At 39.8% G+C, this 21,250-nt stretch overlaps 1 protein-coding gene across 2 annotated transcripts in view; it reads right to left on the reverse strand.

The window, feature by feature from the left end:
- ATSUV3 (ATP-dependent RNA helicase) overlaps positions 1–19,518 on the reverse strand; it is a 405,120-nt gene extending 385,602 nt beyond the window's left edge. The window contains exons 1-2 of one of the 2 annotated variants that reach the window (XM_089432621.1): positions 19,258–19,518; positions 5,568–5,700 (exon numbers count right to left, since the gene is read on the reverse strand). In XM_089432621.1, coding sequence (XP_089288747.1) covers positions 5,568–5,700; positions 19,258–19,306 — 182 coding nt within the window. In that variant the 5' untranslated portion in view covers positions 19,307–19,518. The remainder of the gene's footprint in view (positions 1–5,567; positions 5,701–19,257) is intronic. The other variant, XM_089432620.1, reaches the window with a different exon arrangement.
- Positions 19,519–21,250: the final 1,732 nt, after the last annotated feature.

The following is a 21,250-nucleotide window of genomic DNA, read 5'->3' on the forward strand; positions in this document are numbered from 1 at the left end:
GGAACTGACGTAACTGTCGAGAAAAGCCGAAACTACTGGAACTGTCGTAACTGCCGAGAATGGCCGAAATTGCCGGAACTGCCGGAACTGCCGGGAACAGCCGAAATTTCCGAAACTGCCAGAACAGCGAAAGCATCTGTCTCCGAAGGAGAGCAGCATGCAAGCGACAACTAACTAACATTGGGACAGTTGTCTGGCACTTAACAGCAAATACACCAAGCATGCAATGTTACAGCTAGCATGCAAGAGACAGCTAGCATGCAAAGGACAACAAGCATGCTAGGGACAACAAGCAAGCAAGATGTAGCTAGCACATAGGTCAGTATGGCAACATGGTGCAGCAATGGCACATAATGCAGTACAGTGATGGGTATAGTCATGATTAATGAAGCATGATGAGATGCAGCATAGTGATGATGGGTGCAGCATGATGTAGCACGGTGAGATGCAGCATGATGAGATGCAACATAGTCATGATGGGTGCAACATGATGCAACACGGTGAGGTGCAGTATGATGACGAAATGTAGCAGAACGATAGGTGAAGGAGTCACCTTGGAGAATCAGTTGAAGCAGCATGTCTTCAACTGATCTCATGTATCATCTTCTTAGAGATGATCTATGCTCTTATCTAGATAAGTCAAAGTGTTGACTTCAGTTGTAAATGTACTATTTCTCTCTCTCTCTGTTGAACTATTGAAGAACATATAAGAAGAACTGATCAAGGGTTTCCCCACATTGGGGTTTGTCCCTGGCTAGCGCCACATCTTGTGTCCTCTTGTCTTGGCTTGTCTTCTGCGATTTATGTTTATGTTCTATCTGCAGTTTACTTTAATGCTGATGTGATTGCTAATCTGGAAAAGATATTGAGCTAACTGTGAAAATTGAAATAAATTGCTCTAAGCATAGAACATACCTAAAATTAACAGTGAGTTTACCTCACTTCACCCAGCAGATTTCGGCTGATCCGGCAGCAAAACTGGCTAACCCCAGCTATCTTTACGTTGGCCCTAAGTCAACCTTGCGCTGTCTCTTCTGCCTTCTGCGTCAACCTTCCCAGTTGTTCCAACAATTCTGACTTTCTGCGTGAGGTCAGCTTCTGCTTCTACGCTAGCCCTTCTGGCTTTGTGTCGGGCCTGCATGGGCCCAGACTGGCCCAATGTCAGTGCTTCTAACTGTTGCGCTGCTTCCACTAATGTCTCTCCACCTCTTTGTCCAGTATTCCCGAACTATCCCTACCCCTCTGCTGCAAAATGATTACTTAGTTCGAAATTCTCAGCTTCCTAGCCCCAGAATTCGAACTCTAGATCAATTTGTTCTCTCCGTGTGTCTTTCTAAATGAACCCCAATCCTCCTTATACTTTTCTCATCGAGACTTCAACAGTTGAGATTAAGTCTCTAATCAATGGATAAGATTAAAACTTGACTTGATCCGCTTTCTAGAACATTCTCACCCATATTTTGATTAATATCCATTAATATTTTAATTTTCCTAAGTTTAGACTTAGGAACCCCATATAAAATATTAATTATTTTAATAAAATACAATCTGTGTGGAATTTCACCAAACGATTTTTGGGTTCTTTAGAACTCATGTGCCTTAGCCTCTCCACCAATTTTCATGGCTAAAGCACATCCGATGCTACCAAAAATTAACAGGAGTATCATAGTACCAGTGCACATGGTGACGATACACAGTGAATTGGCCCAATATGAGTTGTAACCATAGCACGCAGCTGAGTTGGAGGGAGCAGCCTTCCACAAGATGAGGCAGTATGGAGGATTGCAACGAGTTGTGGCCGATGACCGTGGACTGAGGAGTCTTTCCCACATAGAGTCATGGGCCTTGGTGGAGGTTCGTGCGATGAGAGCAGGGAGTTCACGGAGCAAGGACGGTTGACACTGGAGTTGATAACACTTTGCGACATTTTTTCTTAGCGATAGAGTTTACCGAGATGTTGTTGTCGAGGGCGACAACCTTTTTAAAGGAGGGGAACGATGTCAGGGCCTCAAGTTGGACGAGCGCCATTGACGACCCACCAACTCGGGAGAGTCGAAAAACCGAACTCAAGCGACGACTGTTTTTAACCGAATGCACATGGGCAAGTCAGAGGGGCACACGGACATAACCGAGGAGCGAGTCACCCAGGCGCGTTTAACCGAAAATGTGCGACGGGTGAGGCGAGCACCCGCCCAACACGACGGGTGTGACGTGCGGACGAGGCGGACGGGCATGTGGACGAGACGGACAAGCATGCGGACGAGGCAGACAGGCGTGCAAATGAGTGTGTGAACGAGCATGCACACGAGTGTGTGGATGGACATGCAGATGGGCATGCATGCGGACAAGGCAGACGGGCGTGCAAATGAGTGTGTGAACAGGCATGCACACAACTATGTGCATGGACATGCGGATGGGCATGCATACGGGCGTGCGGACAGACGTGCGAATGGGAGTGCGAACGAACGTGCGGATAGGTTGGCTAGGGTGTGTAGACGTTCAGGACGACCCAAAGGAAGGTGAACGGATGCGACCTTTCGTGAATTCGTGGGCAGAATGGCATATAAGTACAAGTGGCGTATCAATCATTCAAGTATCCAAGGAATTCAACCAAGAGGAGTTCGACCAAGGAAGAAGAGCGAAATTACAGGAGCATGAGCTTAGTAAGGTTCACTGACCATAGGAGGAAGACGAAAATTCGCTAAGGCAAAACTGAAGTGCAGGAGGCCAAGTTCCACAGGCACGCTGAGTTTTTGCAGATTGGGTTTCCGCAGGCAGTGCGTTTCCTTAGACTGTGTTTCCACAAGCAGTGTGTTTCCGCAAACTAGGTTTCCGTATCCAGTGCGCTTCCGCAGACTCGGTTTCCGCAGAGAATGCATTTTCGCAAACTAGGCATAGGTCAAGTTTTCGCAGGCAAGGGTCGAACACTTGGGCAAGTTTTGACAGCAAAATTTTGGGGTTTCTCCATAAGTGTGTCAACATCAGATTGAACAGGTTTGTGGGCAAATTGAGTTGTGCGCACTGCGTAAGGGTGTGGCACTTCTGTTGTAACCTTTGAAAGGCAGCACACGACATAAGGGCATGGCTGGCCTGTTGTATTATTATTTGTATTTTGAAGATTATAACAGTTTGAGGCAAGCTTCTTTGGGGAGTTGCCCCCTCCCATGTAAATCTTGTGTACATTGTTTACATTGTTGTGTTTATGTATTTATGCTACATATGTAAATGAAGTTAATGTTGATTTCCGTTGCATTATTAAAGAAAGTGAACACTTAACGAAATTAATCTAAGGCTTGGTAAGGCATAGTCTGAAAACTTAAATAGTGAAAAGCGAAAAAGTTAGTCGATGTCGCATAGGTTGTCGGTTAACAAGGTTGGGCAGTCACCTTAAGAGTTGGGGTCGTGACAACAATGATGAAGATGAAATTCATGACATTGAAAGGAGAAGCTCTACAAGCAACTGAAGGTACGATGATCTCCACCAAAGAGAAAAGAGATGTTGTTGGAAACAAGTCCCTAGAGGGAGCTTGGAATCAAGTCCCTAGTTAAGAGGGAGCTTGGAATCAAGTCCCTAGTTATCAGGGAGCTTGGACAATTCCCTAGATAAGAGGGAGCTTGGGTATATTCCTTTTATAGGAATGAGTATATCTTCCCTAGTTGAGAGGGAGAGACAGACACATCATTCTTGTCTTCACATTGTGAAGAAAGAATGGAGGATTGGGTAAGCATCTGAGACTGATTCTAATACTCTTTGAGGATGAGGTAGGGCATCCAAGATAAGATTAGTCGAAGAGGAAATTCCTTGAGGAAGTGTTATTCCAAGATAAGAATTGTCCTAAAAGGACATACCCTGTAAACACTTGGGTGGCGTATGTGCCTTGAGAGACAATGATGATGGTTTCTGTTAGTCATTGGTCTCACCAGCATTGTGCTCTGATCTTGTAAAGAGATAGAGCTATTAGTCAAGGCCTTGCTATGTGACAATGTTGGTTGGTATGATGAGATGCTCTAACATAAGCTAAGGAAGTAGCTTATGAGATGGTTTACCAATCTGACTCTTCTTATGAGAATTCTTCAGTTGTCCAAATACCTTGTATGAATTATGAATACCTCCCTAGTTAAGAGGGAGTGTTGAAGTATGTAACTAGGTTTGGTCTTCATAATGACATATGTAATCATAATTTTATGTATTTCAATTTGTTGTAAAAGAAAAATAGATTTATTATTGTTATTCTTGAGGAATGGGTTTCATGCTCAAGGAAAATTTATTTTTAGGTCAGCACCCATTGAGTGTTTTTATGGCTTTTCATTGAGTCTACAAGTCAATTGAGTCATTGTAATGTATGGAAGACCCTCTTGCGCATGATACATATTGAAAATGAAATTTTATGTAAAGTCAAAAATGTAAAATAGACCCTCCAAGACCTTGTCATCATGCAAAGAACAAGGAGAGGACAAGTCGGCCTCATTGAACAGCTATTTGACCTCCAAGGAAGACTATATATAAGAGTCATCGACCTCACCAAAAGATCATTCATTCAAGCATCAAGAAGTTCAATCAAGCTAGAAGAAGAAGCCTAATACTTAGCGAAGGAAAGGAGAGATAAAGGAAGGAAGAGTGAAGCACTTTAGGGACTGTTTTGGGCCTCAATCATCTCACACGTGCAAGCAAATTAGGGCTCTTATTACAGCAGAAAGACCGAAAATTACAGTCACTCTAGAAGACCGAATTTGGGTGACAAAGGGATCATATTGCAAGCTGAATTGTTGAAGAAGAAGCAACTCACCAAGCAAAGAAGAAAGGACTATTTCTCCATATTCTCACTCACACGTGTGGCCTAGGGTTTCTGCAGTAAGGCCAAGTTGCAGTCAAGAAGTTGCAGGTCTGAAAAATAGGTCAAAGGAGAAGTTGCAGCTACTGGAAAGCGAGTTTGACTGAAGTTGACTTTGTGAAAGAGAAGCTCATCAAGGAGAGGCATTGACTTGGTCTTGGAGGGGTCTTGGTCAAGGGTCATAGGTCTTGGAATTCGTCAATTGAAGTTCTATAAGAAGAGAAGAATTCTTATGGGTTTTCCTCTCAAGAGGAGAGGTTTTGGCCCTGGCTGATCACCTATATCTTGTGTCCTCTTGTCTTATTGTTTTTTATGATTTGGTAGTTGTTTGTGATAAGAACACTGAATATAATCAAGTGAAAGAAGAAGCTAATTAAGTTAAGAAAAATAGATCACAAGCAGTTGTCAAAGTAAGAGAATTCACCTAATTTGCTGCCTCTAGATTTCTCAACAAGAACCAGCAGCAAATTTTCACCAATGTGATGAAAATCACAAAGTGGAACCTCATACAATATGAGGTGTAACAGGGTTATAGGGAAACTTTTCTTCCTTGAATCTGTTCTTGTTGCATGGTTATAAAATGTGGGTGTGTGCATTCTCTTAATATTAGAATAAATCCTTGAATCTGCTTTTGTTGCATAGTTATAAATTCTGCGTGTGTTCTCTGAAACATTAGAATAAATTCTTGAAAAAAATTGCATGCCATAAATCCCAAAGAAACTGTATATTACTTACGTCATGTCTGTTAGATCAAAACTTGGCTGACTGTGTAAGCTGCTCAACAACCTAGCATCAAGATAAGCAGTCCACACAAAACAGTTTGTTTTTTGTGAGCCTCTTGATAAAGGCCTTGTGCATTCAGCAGAAACTGCAAGGTGCAAACAAATAAGAATTAGAATACTTGTTCAAGAATGAAACTTGCCCACCTCTAACTTAGCATAATCTGCATTGCATTTATAGACAATAATGTACAACACTATAATATCAAACAATGGGATCTTACGTGCATCCACCATCAACTGCTTTAAAAATAAAATAGTCACATCCCCAACCAATCGATTACCTGATATAGGATGGATCTCTATGTTTTTGTAGATTGTACATTTTGGTAAAGGAAATCTTCAAATTCAAGCAGTATATTGACACTCACAATGCAATAGCAAAAGTTAACAGACCAAAAGAAAAGTTAAGTTGACAGAAAAAGGGAGACGGCAAAAATTTCCAAAACGGGGAGATTTTGGCAAAAAATGTCTCAAAAAATTTAGGAAATAGGGAAACAACATTATATAGAGGGGGAAAGAGAGACAACAAGATAAGTTTATTACCGTCCAAAAAATGACCAAAAATAGGTCAACAAGACTGCTGAGTACATATGTGGCAAATTGCAATACATAGTGAGAGTGTGAAGTCCTATAAAAGCAAGAAGCAAAACTAATCTATATGACCTTAGCGCAACTACCATAATGCCATAAATAAATACAATACTCTAGAGCCAAGCACAAGGAAAGGAGCCTCAATGCTCCAAGTGACTATTGTTGGACCAGGGGAATGGAGCAGCCTCCTTTGGAGTCAAACAGGAAGTTCTCAAACCATCCAAGGCCAAAGGTAAAAATTTGCGTGTAGAAAACTAACCAGAGGAATTGGAACTAGCCCTAGGGATGTCTCTCTATCTAGAAGAGGTGTCCCGTTATCAAGAGCTGGTTGGAGGAGATTGCATCTTAGTGTAAACAACACCAATCCCTCCTACAACAACTCTATATGGGTATCATCGCTGAGTGTTGGGCTACCTCCCCAGGGTCTGACCATTCTAGAGCCTAGAATAGCGTTGCACTCTGCCTGTGTCTTGGTGCCCCTGTCCACTAGGAGCAGCAAGAAGAGAGATGAAATCCTCTTAGTAGTGTCTCGTCAAGTGGGGGCATAGTGGATGTGAACTCTGAACCTAAGTGCCTCTCCCAAGTATAACACCAAGCACCTGTGCTTTGTATATCACAAGAAGGTGGAGAGGGAATTACAAGACTCCCTAAACAAGTAGTGCCATTGACCACCTATCTCATAGTAATGTGAGCATCTGAAAAACAATGTGCACCTCTGTATTTTTCTCCCCTTTATGGAAAATCCTAATATGTTCTCACATGGTATCTAGTTCTCAACTTCCACCTGAAGTTGATGAGACCCTACTTGAAACTAGCATAGGGGAATCCTAAACCCATGCATCTAGTGTCAAAGCATGTAAAGGGGGTGAACTATGAGGTCCTCTCTAAGCTTTAGGAAATGCTCTACATAAAAGGAAATCTTAGGTCTCAAAGACCCAAGGGAGGTGATCCAAGTGACCTAGTTATACTATCTATAAATATCCTCCCCAATCATCCCATTGAACGCCTACTTATTATGCAAGAGGTGGGCAAGAGCATCCAAGTTGTACCTAAATGGGGGAAAGCAATCTATTGATATGCCAGTGGACTAAAGGAAACAAGTGAATACCAACACCACACTTTACCAAAGGGGGGTTAGGCCCGGTGATGGTCACCAAAGATCAGTCAACAAGATATGGGTATCAGTTTCTACATGCCACCAAGTCAATAAATCTCTAAAGGCAATGCAACAGCTCAACCAGTTTCAAGACAATCTCAATCTGGAAGAGATATGCCACAAACTCTACCTAGACAATAGGCTGGGGACCATCCTCTTGCATTGGATGATGTGACAAAGCAAGAGGATCTCAGCTTTCTCAATAAAAGCCCAATGCAATTCAAGCAAGCTCAAGCCTCAAACCTACTTCAACTCATACGGCCTCCTCTGGCAATCTCATATGATCATCTCTCCAAAGTTACGACATTTACGAAACTCAAAAACTGGAGAAAATAAACTGGAAACTCCCTCTTTCCCTCTGCTCGGCTACTGGATCTGCTACACACACTCCCTTTTGGAGTGAAGAAATCTCCTCACAACTACTACCGATCCACAACAGGAAAATCAAACTTCTGAAACTAGAATTTCCTTGAGATAAATCTTCCCTTTGTTGTGTGTGTTTTTCTCTTCCACCCGACGTTGATTCTACAACTGCAAACTGCTGCAAAACCCTCTGCATCCAACCAGAAATCTGCTCAATGAAAATCTAAGTTGTTGTTGCTCCCTCTAACTGTTGGAATCACTATCCCGGGCAACTTGACTTTTCTGCCCACCTGCAACTGAAAATCGAATTTATGCCCCAACAATTCAGCCTACCTGTCAATGAACTGTGCAACCTCTAGGAATTTTGGCCTGCTGCTCCCTCTGAACAACGAAATTCTCTCCTCCGCTTTTGAGCTTCCTGGTTGATCACTCAGGCTCTTATACCATGTGAAAATTCCAAAATCGGAATCCTATTGCAGCAACTGGAATTTATTTTTCTAATTGTTAATTATTTTAACAATTTATCTGCTACGGTAAATATCAAATTATAAATAAATCACACTGCAACTTTCACAAATAAAATACTATAGAAATAATAGTGCTAGAAACTGAGAAAATTCTAGCACACACATACAATAAAAATGACCCTGTTATTTTTTGACAAATGCCCCCAGAAAAACCCAACTTGGGAAAACCAGTGCAACAGCTAAGGGTTTTATTATTATGCAACAGTGAGAAAATCTGAGTACAATAATCTGGATGTCGAAATCTGGCAAACCTACAAAGAAAAATACTAGCAAAATTCTACCGAGGAATTTTCCTCACCCCACAGGCAAATCCGGGCTCTAACTGCATCTCCAAGTGAGTCGTCCATGCCTCTGTGCTGGCCTGCGTCACCCTAGTGTTGTACCTGCCAGGCTAAGCCTAAATCAGCTGCTCCTGTAGCTGTCCTGTCTGCCACTGGCTGAGAAACTGTCTCTTCGGCCTTCTAGAACCCTTTCCCAGCCTCTAGAACTGAAACTTGACTTCTCTCCAACTAAATAGAACTGCCCTCTAGAGGCTTCTGCGTAGTCCCTGCGTCAGCCTCACTATGGTACTTCTACCTCTCTGCAAATGCACTCGTTGGATCTGGAAATCTTCCTCCAACCTCATTGTCTCTGCTTCGATCTCTGGCTCTCCAATAACTGTTGTTGCTCTCTGGAAATCGATCTGCCAAGAAAATCGAACTTCTGGTGTATCTTCTCCAAGTGCCCATCGACTTCTTCTCATAATACTTTGTTGGGTCTCTAATGACCAAGATTAAATCTTAATCAAGGGCTAAGATCATCTTGAAATCAATCCATGTAAGTTTCTATATGATTCACACCTTCACTTAATTAATTATGATTAATTAACCATATTACCTAAGTTTAGACTTAGAAAATATTTAAAAACTAGTTAATAATCTAATTAAGCCATCTCTAGGTGGAATTTCCAGAAACGATTTATGGGTTTTGGAGATCTCATGTATTCTAGCCTCTCCACCAAATTTCATGGCTAGAATACATCTGATGCTAAAGAAATTAACAAAGGGTTGAATTCAAGATCAAGAAGGAATTGTCATAAGTATCTTGTATTTCTTTTACTATTTACTGACATTGCATTGGTTTTGTAAACCCTAGATAGGGCTTGGAGAAGAAAATCTAAGGACTAATTATGTTTGTTTGAAGAAAAAAACCCTATCTAATTATGTGATGACATGTACTCCTTATGATATTGTCGAAGTCAAAAAAAATTGGACAAGGTAAGCTCTTGATGATATGGACGACGTCTATGGACGAGGTAAAACTCTTATGGATGATGTGGATAAAGATAAGCGTTGGGGTTTGAAAACCCTAATCATTAGGGTTAAAATCCTATCAAGACAAAAGGCGTTGGAAATAAATGTCCAAGGCAACTAAGTACCCTTGGTACCTGTTCGGCTTCTTGCTTTCACAAAATGTCCCCCTTGGTGCAATGTGTTTCTCAGCATCTTCAAGAGTATCTTTGAGCCACAAAGGGCTTTGTCTTGAAGTAGTGGGCTCACTAAGAGGTGGATCAATGGGATCCATCGAACTTTCCACATCAGGCATCGGGTCATCAAAAGAAGGTTCATCCTATTTTCCTACATCATCATCATCTATGTCCTTCCTAGGGATAGGAAGATCTCGTACTTTCCTAAGGGTAGAATCTTCATCGAAAGTGACAACATGAGTTCTTTCCACTTCCATTTGACCAGACACATAGATTCTATATACCTTTGAAGTTTCATTGTAGCCCGCAAACATTCCTTTCTTCCCAGATGCATCTAGCTTATTTCTTTTCTCTTTCGGCACATGAAAATATACAAGACAACCAAAAATTCTAAAATGAGAAACATCAAGTTTCTTACCGGTGAAAACTTCTTTGGGTGTCTTGAAGTCCAATGCTTGATGTGGGCATCTATTTTGAACATACACAACAGTGTTGGCAACTTCTCCCCATAAGAACTTCGGAAGACCTTGGTCATGAAGCATGGCATGGGTGGCTTCTATGATAGTACGATTCTTCCTTTCGGCAACTCCATTTTGCTCAGGAGTATATGTAGTAGTGGTCTCCCTCTTAATCCCAGCTTCTCTACAATAGTCAATGAATTCATTTGACTCATATTCGGTCCCATTATCGGTCCTCAATATTTTGATCTTCTTCCTTGTTTGATTCTTGACCAAGGCTTTGAAAGCGCAGACCCACTTGAACACTTCGTCCTTCTTTAAGAAATAGGTCCATGTTTTGCGAGAGAAGTCATGCACAAAAATTGCATAGTACAAATATCCACCCAAAGATGTCACAGGCAACATACCTGATAGATCAAAATGGACCAATTGAAGCATATCGATAGTTTGACTTTGACTTGAGGGGAATGATCCCCTTGTATGTTTTCCTGCTGCACAACCCTGAGATACACCTTCATGATCTAAGTTGAATTCGAGCATACCTATGACCATATTCCTTACATCGGATAAGGCTTTCTAATAAAGGTGAGCAAATCTTTGATGCCATAATTCAAATTGAAGAGAAGTATCACAAGTCATGGCTCCCAACAAACTTCCTCCAACCTGATAGAGAACTTCAATCCTAAAGCCAAGAGTGAATGCATCTCTTGGGTTCCTTTGCCAAACACGAACCTTCCCATCAATGAATGTCACCTTGAAACTTTTATCTTCCATCGCAGAAATAGAGACCAGGTTCTTTTTCAGATCAGGTACATACAATACTTCTTGTAGATGAAGGGTTTGACATTGACTTAAGTAAAGAGTAACAATCCCAATTCCTTTAACAAGATAAGTGGCATTATCCCCAAGTATAATCTCCATAGTTGTCTTCTTTTCAATCAAGTTAGAGAGAGCCTCTTTGTACCCAGTGAAGTGCCTTGAGGCACCACTATCAATCAACCAATGATCCAATGTATCCGGAGGAGAGGCAGTGGTGAGGGCAGAAATAAGATAAAATTATTTTTGCTTTACAACATTAACTTCTTCATACCTGGAATTTCTCGACTTCTTGGGAGGACGACCATTTCCATTTCGAGCAACAGGAGCATTTCTCTTTCCCTTGTTGTTGAACCTATTGTTCCTTTGATTGCCATTGCCCTTGAAGTTGTTGTTATTATTGTCATCATCTCTTGGAGTATCCTTCTTGTGAGGACACTCTCCAGCGAAGTGGCCAAACCTGTTACAATTGAAGCATCTTCCTTTTCTTCCTTCTTTGAATCTTGGCTTGAACCCTTGACCTTGTCTTTTAGGACCAGCATTGTTCTTCCTCTTGGTATGAGCGGAGAAGGCGGTAGGATTGTTTCCATTTGAGGGCTTATCTATTTCAAACATCCTTATTTCTTCTTGAGTGCATCTAGCCAATAACTCATCAAATCCTGGAATCCTATCATTATTGAGGATGGTAGTGTTAAACACATCCCATTCTCTTGTAAGGCCTCCAAGGCAATAAGAATGAGCTACCTGTCACCAATGACCTCTCCAATAGATAGGAGATCATTCTTGATTTTGGTAATCCTCATGAAGTAGGATTGTGTGAAAATTCCTTAATATAACACATCAAAAACGCCTACTGCAATTACTAGTTTACAATCTCCTACTTGTTCTTTCCATTAACAAGTTAATTAATTGCATAAACATCGATGTAAACACTATTGCAGCCTACACAAATATATAGATCATGAACTAAAATACACTGAGACAATAACACAAGGGGCACCGATATTTTTGGACATTCGTCCCCGGAAAAACCCAATTCGGGAAAATCAGTGCAGCATATAAAGGGTTTGTATTATTGCGCAGATTTCGTGAATACAACTAGGGTGCCAGAAATGGCTCACCCAACAAAGAATATCCTCGGCAGTAGTACCTCTATCCGGAGGCAGATATTTCGCAACTCAACAAACAGATGATCAAACCCCACAACGACTCTGGTTGTTCCCTATGCTGGACAGCGAAAGCTGCTCTAAGCATTGCTTTGGAACTGCGTCACTCCTCAAAGAGCTTTGTCACCCTCTCCCAGCTAAGAATCTATTGATCTACCCCAGGCTACCCCACAGAATCTCCCCAACGCTGCCTCTGAGGCCTAGCGTCAACCCTCTGCGTCAGCCCTTCTAGGGCTTGCGTTGTCTCTCCTGACACTGCGCTGCCTCTCTGCTATGTATTCTTCAACCTCGGATGAAAATCCCTTGTTTAACTACCCCTCGCTACAACTCTGATCACTAACTCAATTTCCTCACAAACCTCACCCTAGAAAATCGAATTCTTTGATCACTTGGTGTGTCTCCAACTAACCCTCAAGCCTCCTCTTATACTTTTCCTGTTGAGTCTTCAACGGCCGAGATTAAGTCCCTAATCAATGGCTAAGATTAGAACTGGTTGTATCCTCGTCACTTAGAACTTTCTCACCCATATTTTATTAGTACAAATAAATATTTTTATTTTCCTAAGTTTAGACTTAGGAATTCATTAAAAATATTAATTATTTTAGTAACTCTTCATCCGGGTGGAATTTCCCCAAATGATTTATGGGTCTTAGAGATCTCATGTGCCTTAGCCTCTCCACCAAATTTCATGGCTAGAGCACATCCGATGCTACCCAAAATCAACAGATTGAATGGAGTATCCTCTATCCATCTTGATGTCTTTCAACTTGTTCTTGAGAAAGAGAACTTGATTTGCATTATTTACTTTGAACATCCCAACCAGTTTGTCATACATCTCCTTAGATGTTTCCAAATCAGAAATATAGGCAACCAAAGGCTTGTGAATAAAATCAACAATAATTTTCTTAGCTTTAACCTCACCTTTCTTGTACTTTGTTTGTGCAGTTGCGGATGCATTTGAAGGAGGCTCCACTACTCTTCCTTTGACATAGTCCATAGCATCATTTTCTTCCAAAGTCAAATGTAGAGACATCTTCTATGCATGATAATCGGATTTTTCCTTAAGCTTGTCCTCGGATTTGAAGTAAGATGTAGTCGTCATTGCGACTAGTTCCAAGTCCTAGTCCAACAGCTTCCCTTAGTGATTGCTTTTTCTCACTCTTGCTTGGCCTTTGTCTTCACCTGATCTTTGATACCATGTTAATTTTAGATAAAAATGCTATGTTCCATGCTTTAGCACAATTTACTTCAATGTTGATTATCAGCCCAATCAATAATTTCCAGCAGCAATCACATTGACAGTAAATGCAGATAGAACACAAAAACATGTGTAAAAGACAAGCCAAGACAAGAGGACAGAAGATTTAGCGAATGCCATGGAAAAACCCCAATGTGGGGAAAACCTTTTGATCAAATCTTCTTATTATTATTCAATAATTCAGCAAAGAGAGAGTACATAGATCAACTTCACTTGCCCAATACATAGTCAAAGCAGCTCTTGTTAAATCAACAATCAACAACAGTCAACTGCGGCCCTAACCAAAAAGTCAACATTGGTCAAATCAACACCAAAACATCCTCCAAACAGCTTGGTCAACAGCAATCTAATTCGGCCTTCAAGGAGAGTCAAAGTCAGCCCAAAATAGTTCGGTCAAACCTAGTCAAAAGCGAGAGAAACACTGCTGTAATTTTCTACAGTCAAATATGATGTTAACATGAAGTCAAACTTTGGTTAAACTATCCCAAACACCTCGATTTTTGTGCCAATAAATGCAACCTCAAAAGATCAAAATTATGCCTTGAAGACCGAAGTCAAAGAAAATCAAATGAGCCTTGGTCAACGTTGCTCTGTTTCTCTGAAATTCAGCCTGCACTTAACCCTGAAATATTCGGCCTCTTGCCACACGTACGAAGAAGAGAGAGAAGAAATTATGTGATGACAGATGAGTGATGTTCAAATGAGGAGAGAGGTCACTCCTATTTATACAATTCATTGAGGGTGAGGGGACATCCATTCGGCTTCTTGAGCCTACATTTGATTGAGGCCGACCTTGACAATTTATGCATGAGAGAAAATAAATTCAAAATTCCACTTCTACTTGTCAGAATGAGATGATCTTTATATCAAAATTGGACCTCTCGAAAAGAGGAATCCAATGCAATAAATATCTCCATCATATGAGTTGTCCTAAGGTGGAATTTGGCCCTAGTTACCAAATTTCACAGTTATTGAGCCTACATTCAAAGTTGACTGAGTTGGTCTTATCCATAACCTATTACTACAATAAAAGATGGCCTTTGCCATAATTAATGCCAAACCAAATAGCCCTGAGGGTTAGCTCAATTGGTCGAGTCCCTGTCGTTAAAGCACCTTTGTTATTGAGAGGTCACGGGTTTAATTCTCTCAACACTTCCAAGGTCAAGCTTCGAGGTTGAGTTGGCAAGAAGTGATCCCTTCGAGTGGATCTACCTGGTACAAATGTTTTGTGGAAGTAGTAGTCACCAATCTCCGGGGACAATGAACCACATAGAAAAAATTAATGCCTAACCAAATGTATTAATGTCACAATAGGGGATGGTTGTGGCCACACATCCAAATTACACTAATAATTCCAACACCCCCTTTTGAGTTGAACAAGGGAGCACAAAGAGAATTCATTACAACACAAGATTTAATTTCCCCTTTAACATTGAGTAGGGGGGCATATCACCCTCCTTGAACTCCATATTGCTCAAGCTAGCATGGTTCCACAACTTAGAAGGTGGCCTCTGATAGAAGTATAGCAGAGTTGAAGTTGACAAGTTGGACTACTAAAAACAACCAAGTGTAGAGCATCTAGAGTAAGCCGACATCATAAAGAGAAAGATCCATTGTAACATGATAATAAACTAAAGATGTAGAGAGTGACTCAAGTTATCCCTAAAGTAGGCGAGTAAAGATGGTACATCCTGTTGATTTGGGGTAGCATCGGATGTGCTCTAACCACGAAAATTGGTGGAGAGGCTAAGGCACATGAGATCTCCAATACCCAGAAATGGTTTGGGCAGATTCTAAACAGTTTGAGAGATATTAAAATAATTAATATTTTTAATGGAGTCCCTAAGTCTAAACTTAGGGAAAATAAAATATTAATGTGAATTAATATAAAATTGTGCTAGAATGGTCCAAAAGTCATGCATCAAGCCAGATCTAATCTTAGCCATTGATTAAGGACTTGATCTCGGCCGTTGATTTGTCAACGAGAAAAGTATAAGAGGAGGCTTGAGGGTCACTTGGAGAACACACCAAGAGATCAAGATTTCGACTTTCTGGGGCTGGGTTTGCTAAGAAAGTTGAGAGAGTGATCATAGTTGTAGTTGAGGGGCAGTGAATACAGAAGCAGAGAGGCAGAGATAGCACTGGGAGGATCAGCGCAGTAGCCGGAGAGAGGGATGCAGAAGCAGCCAAGGGTTCACACAGAGCCAGCGAGTGCTCACACAGAGCCAGCCAGGAACTACGCAGTGCCTCAGAGGGCCAGAGGACTGACGTAGTGCCTCCAGAGGCTGACGCAGGCCAAGCCAGAGAGAGAGGCTAGGCTGACGCTAGGGTTTCGTGGGGCAGATTGGAGCTGTGAAGTTGCTGAAGTGATTAGCTGGGTTTTCAGCTGGAATATCTGCTTCCAAGTAGAGAGGTACTACTGCCTAGATTTTTCTCTGTTGGGTGAGCCGGATTTGGCACCCAGATTGTATTCTGAAATTGCTTAATAAATCAAACCCTCAGATAGTTGCACCGGTTTTCCCACATTGGGTTTTTCGGGAGACATTAGTCCAAAAACAACAGTGTCACTTGTGTGCTTGTTTTTGTTTCCTTCAATTGATGATCTATAATGTGTTGAGCATGTACTTGTATTTATTTCCAGTATTTACATGGTAAATAACTTGTTAATTAACAGAACAAGTAGGTAGGAATAAATCAATAAAGTACATGAAGGGTTTCCAACGGGTTAGACTTAGAAATTCCAACAAATCCAATAGAGACCAACATCATAATGTGGAAAGTAGAGATCGATTGTAATACATTAAGACTCATCCATGGAAGATTCCATATGAAATAAGGTTAAGGATCCTATAGACTTATGGGTAGAAGCTATGACAAAGAAGGTAAGTAAGCACATAGCTCACCCACACAAACAAGTGGTCATAGGCCCACAAATGTCACCATGAACCAAATGTTGAGATGTAGCATCACAATAAGCAAAAGTACCCACAATAAAACCACCAACTCCTACAATATAAAGAACGTCTCCAAATGTGATTTGTTAAAGGTGATATCGTCACATCTTAAAACCAATAGGGCCCAATATGCAAGGTGCACTGACATGTGTGCACCATAAAAAGAATCCTCACTAAGAAGCAAAGGAAATTATCCATGCAAACCGTCAACAGATAATCCATCAAAGATAGCATTCGTACTAGGAGGATCATATAGACAATATATCAAAATAAAGGCATATATACTTGATCTAAAAACACTAAAGTGCAAAATTAATGAAGTCATACCTTAATCAAGTATTTGGCACAATCAATCAAACCCATGTGCAAAGTGCACAGCTACATCTACACTAAACATTATGTCAACAATATCATCTAGAAAATTGCTATCACAAATTGTTACTCCTGCGAGCTCTTCAATCCCTTGAAGACAAGTCAACCAAGATTTGAAGACGCAACTCTCCATATGACAATAATAGCATATAGATTTCTTTTGCTTTAGATCTGCTCAAATATAAGTAGTTGTGTTAAATAAGGCAAACAGCCATGGTGAGGTCATTAGGTCCAACAAAGAATAAGGATCAAGAAAATCTACAAGGAACCCCCTATATAGACAAAAGAAGGAAATAGTACCATCTTTTCCAAGGGATTTGTAGTGTACCATCTATGTTTAGGGCAGCATAAAACTTAACCAAAAACATCAGCCAACAAAAATATCACTACAAAGAATGAACAAGCTAGTGTTGGATTTTGAAGAAAGAAACCCTAGGGTGAAAGTGCCAATATTGTAAAGATGGTAAAAAACCTTAAATGCACCCACGGAACCTTGGAACAAAAACACAACTTTGAAAAAGGATAAAATCCTAAAAGAAAAGATCCAAACCCACAACATCGTTATGATGACAAGAAATCTCATGAACAAATGCAAAAATGAACCAGGAAAAGAGATGATCCAAGAAAACTTTTGGATCAACAATTGTAGTGAGCTCTTGAAGGTGCGTTAAAACCCTCGGAAACCCTAAACATGGATGAAAAATCAGCATCGGAAAAAAACAAAAAAAAATGTTGACGGTCTCGACATCAAGACATCTACAATGTCAATAAAAATCAACGACCTGTGACAAGCATTAAAAAATCCAACATTAATTCATTTTTCCATTTTTTAAATATAGATAAATAACGACATCAAATAACCACATTACCACATAAATATGAAAAAACACCAATACATAAGATGTATAATATGCCATGTCCAAAAAAAGGGATGAAGCAAGATGCAAGTCCTAGGCAATTTTGATTATAGTTACCCATCAAAGTCAGTACTTAAGTCAAAGGAAACCTATCTTATGTGGTGCAGGTTCCAACCTTGGGGCATGTTTCTCAAAACAACGTCCAATACATGCATGTGACACACCCACAAAAACAGAAGACCGGCTCCAAAAATGGCATCCCTAAACAACCACACCTATACCCACACCCACGAACCCTGGTGACATTGCATCATTTTTGGGTCGTCATTCCCTTCATCGAACTCTGCTTCACATCCCATTTGTTGCGTCTTGACTCCCCAACTTCCTATATCCTGCCATCCCACTCTGCATCCATGTTTTCCCCTTCTTCTACCCATTCCATTCTCGTTCAACTATCATGTCCCTTGGACTTTCCATCACTACCACCCGTTGTTCCTTGCCTTCTCCTGGTTTCTTCCCTAACTCACATTCACGTCATCATTCCAATTGTGCTCCTCAAGACAGCAGTAAGACACCCGCAATCTTCAATCATTTCTCAATAGTGCTGCCCAAGCCATAGCGGTGTGCATCTGCCACCATTTCTACTGCATTTGACAGAAATTGTTCTCGGACCTTAACTGCAGCACATTGCAAATATAGAGCCGTCCGCCACAAACGAGCGACGCTCAGGGAAATGAAACTTGGGATACCGAAAGTTCATAGCTATGATGTTTTAAGCAAAATAAATTGTCTGTGTCACTCTCTCTCTATATATATGCCATGTGACCAAGCATTCTACCCTCCAACAACTCGTAGGTAAGGGTAAGATATTCTGCAGAGTTCAAGGCTGGGAGCTATTACAAAAATATACTCAATATGAGTTTAACATGTCCCTTTGGAAATTAAAAGGGCTAAGGGTTATTACAAAAATATACTCAATATGAGACCTTGTGGAAATTAAACCTCAGTGTTATTGAATCACTTGTGTAAATTAAACCTCAGTGAAAAAGACAATCATTCTTCCTGACCACTGAATCACTTGTGAAATTAAACCTCAGTGGAAAAGACAATCATTCTTCCTAACCACTGAATCATTCTTCCTAACCACTGAATCACTTGTGGAAATTAAACCTCTGTGGAAAAGACAATCATTCTTCCTAACCACGAGAGAACCCTAATAGAGACCAGTTGCATTGCATTTGCCCAGGATATAATTGTGTGTAAAGAATGCTTATCTTTAGTAAAATCATTACCATATCTAACCTACACCCAATTAAATTTTCCTTCTCACATACTGGTACACGCAATTATTTTCTTTTAAGTGGAAATAAATAAAACCTTCAGAAGCACCAGGCCAACTAAACCATGCCAAAACACGAAAAAAATCACAGTACAACATTTCGCCATTTAGTTTGCCAAGTGAAACAGAGAAAATAAACTCTAAACACTTGTATAAGATCCCTTGTGTTTCCATAAATCCATATGATATCCCAATATCAGTTATGTAGGTTTAATACAATAAAATGTCACTGCTGGAACATCTGAACTTCACCACAGCATTAGCATTCTGCGTGAATGAGCATTCGTTATTCAGAATAATGCACTGCACTGAGCTGCTTACCAGTTCGCGACAACGCCAAAATGGATGAAAAATTACGAAGCAGCAGCATGGTAATAGTGGAAATGGCTGAAACCTTCGACCCTTCTCGTTAATCTGTGTAGAGGTCAGAGCATATTTGAATTTTCACACTGGTAGGCGCTTCCATACAAAGTGGTAGTTGAAAGTTTTCAATTTAACTTGATTCGGCTGAGGCTAAACCAGGGTCCTCTGATCACCTTCTCAACGCATTGACCTACCCACAAACAAAATTTGAGATTTATATGGGTTTTAATAATATTGTAATTTAGTGTTGCATATGCTATGTGATCTTTTGGGGAATTATGTGTTTTTCCCCATTCATAATGATTTTGCTTAATTGCTTAATATGGTTGAGCATTTTGAATTCCTATGTATATTTGATCTTTATATATCCTTATAGGCCGATAGGCCTTTCCTATGCATTAACTTTTCGTCAACACTTTTACTTTGATCCGTTAGATCAAATGAAACACTTTCAACCGTTGATCTGAACCAGAAAACAAAACAATGGAAAATCAAGAAAGCACGGAAAGTCAAGAAAGCACAAAAGCTCAAAAAAGATTCTATGCAAAAAAATCAAGAAAGCACGAAAAATATCATAAAAATCAAAGATCGAAAGAAAAAAGCTAAGAAAAGCAAAGATTTTTTAAGATTTTTAATTTTTAAATGCAATGTATTATTAATTTATTTTTATAATTTAATTGAAATATAAATTTTAAATTTTAAATTTAAAAATTAGTTTAGATTTATTTTTAGTTGTAAGTTTATTATGTGTTAAGAGGGATTTTTTTTGACACTTTGATTTTTTAAGAGTGAAAAGAGATTTGATTTTTTTGGCATTTGGTAGATGTAGAGTTAAAATGAATTTAGATTAGTTTAAATATTAACCTTTAAATAACTCACATTAGAGAAAAATACCATGGGAAAAAACAATAGATTAAAAATATGATAAGGAAAAACCATGGGTTGGAAAATTTTATATTTTATATTTTAATTTTAATTTGACTAAGTCAAAATGTTAAACATTGTAACATCTCTCTAAAATAATTAAATTCAATTTAATTCCATGCTAGCTCCCATCATTTTCCTGCTCAAAAGATAGGCGTTCTCAACACCTTAGCTACTTCGGCGGGCGTTGCAAGTTTATGACGAAAATCACCTTGAAGATGAGAAAACTTACCTCCTGGAAGTTTTTAATAAGAATGGTTATAGTAGGTCTCAAGGTCTTAAGGCTTTTCAAAATGCTGAAAAGGGTCCTAAGAGTAAGATTGACCCCAAGGATTGGTCTTCCGGTGTTCATCTTCCCTTTATTCAAGGGACCACGGATAAAATTGCTAGGATCTTGAGGAAGCATGAGATTCATTCTTCTTTTAGACCTCTTAACACTATATGAAGTTCTCTTCATTTTGTTAAGGACCCGATTAACCCCAAGGATTAGAAGGGTGTTTATATCATTCCCTGTTCTTGTCGAGCTCCTTATATTGGTGAGACCGGTCAATCCATTAACCAAAGGATTCGTGAACATGCTGCCGACATCAGGCATGGAAGGTCTCGCTCCTCCGCTTTGGTAGAGCATGCAGAAAAAACCAATCATCACATCTCCATTGAAGAGGCTAAAGTCATTGCGAGGATTGACCATTTTCATTATCGTAAATTTAGAGAGGCCTTAGAAATTGAAAAAAAAAAAAGACTTGTTAATTTAAATAGAGATGATGGCTGGAGTATCAACAGATGCTAGATTCCTACGCTTTCTTCCTAAAAAATTATTTTTATTTATTTATAGATTAATTAATTAATTTTTTTTGTTAATCCCCATATTGCTTAGTTTATGACTCTCTTAAATTATTTTTGGTAATATGAATAGGATTAAACCTTAATATTAATATAATATTATATATAATAATATTCATTAATAAGATTATATAGGGTTATGAATCCTTTCTCACTTGAGGGGGGATGTGAAAAAGAGAGCGAT

The sequence above is a fragment of the Pinus tabuliformis genome, chromosome 5_1, assembly GCF_031772625.1.
Source record: "Pinus tabuliformis cultivar Carrire ecotype Pingquan chromosome 5_1, CPIR1, whole genome shotgun sequence".
Classification (NCBI taxonomy): domain Eukaryota; kingdom Viridiplantae; phylum Streptophyta; class Pinopsida; order Pinales; family Pinaceae; genus Pinus; species Pinus tabuliformis.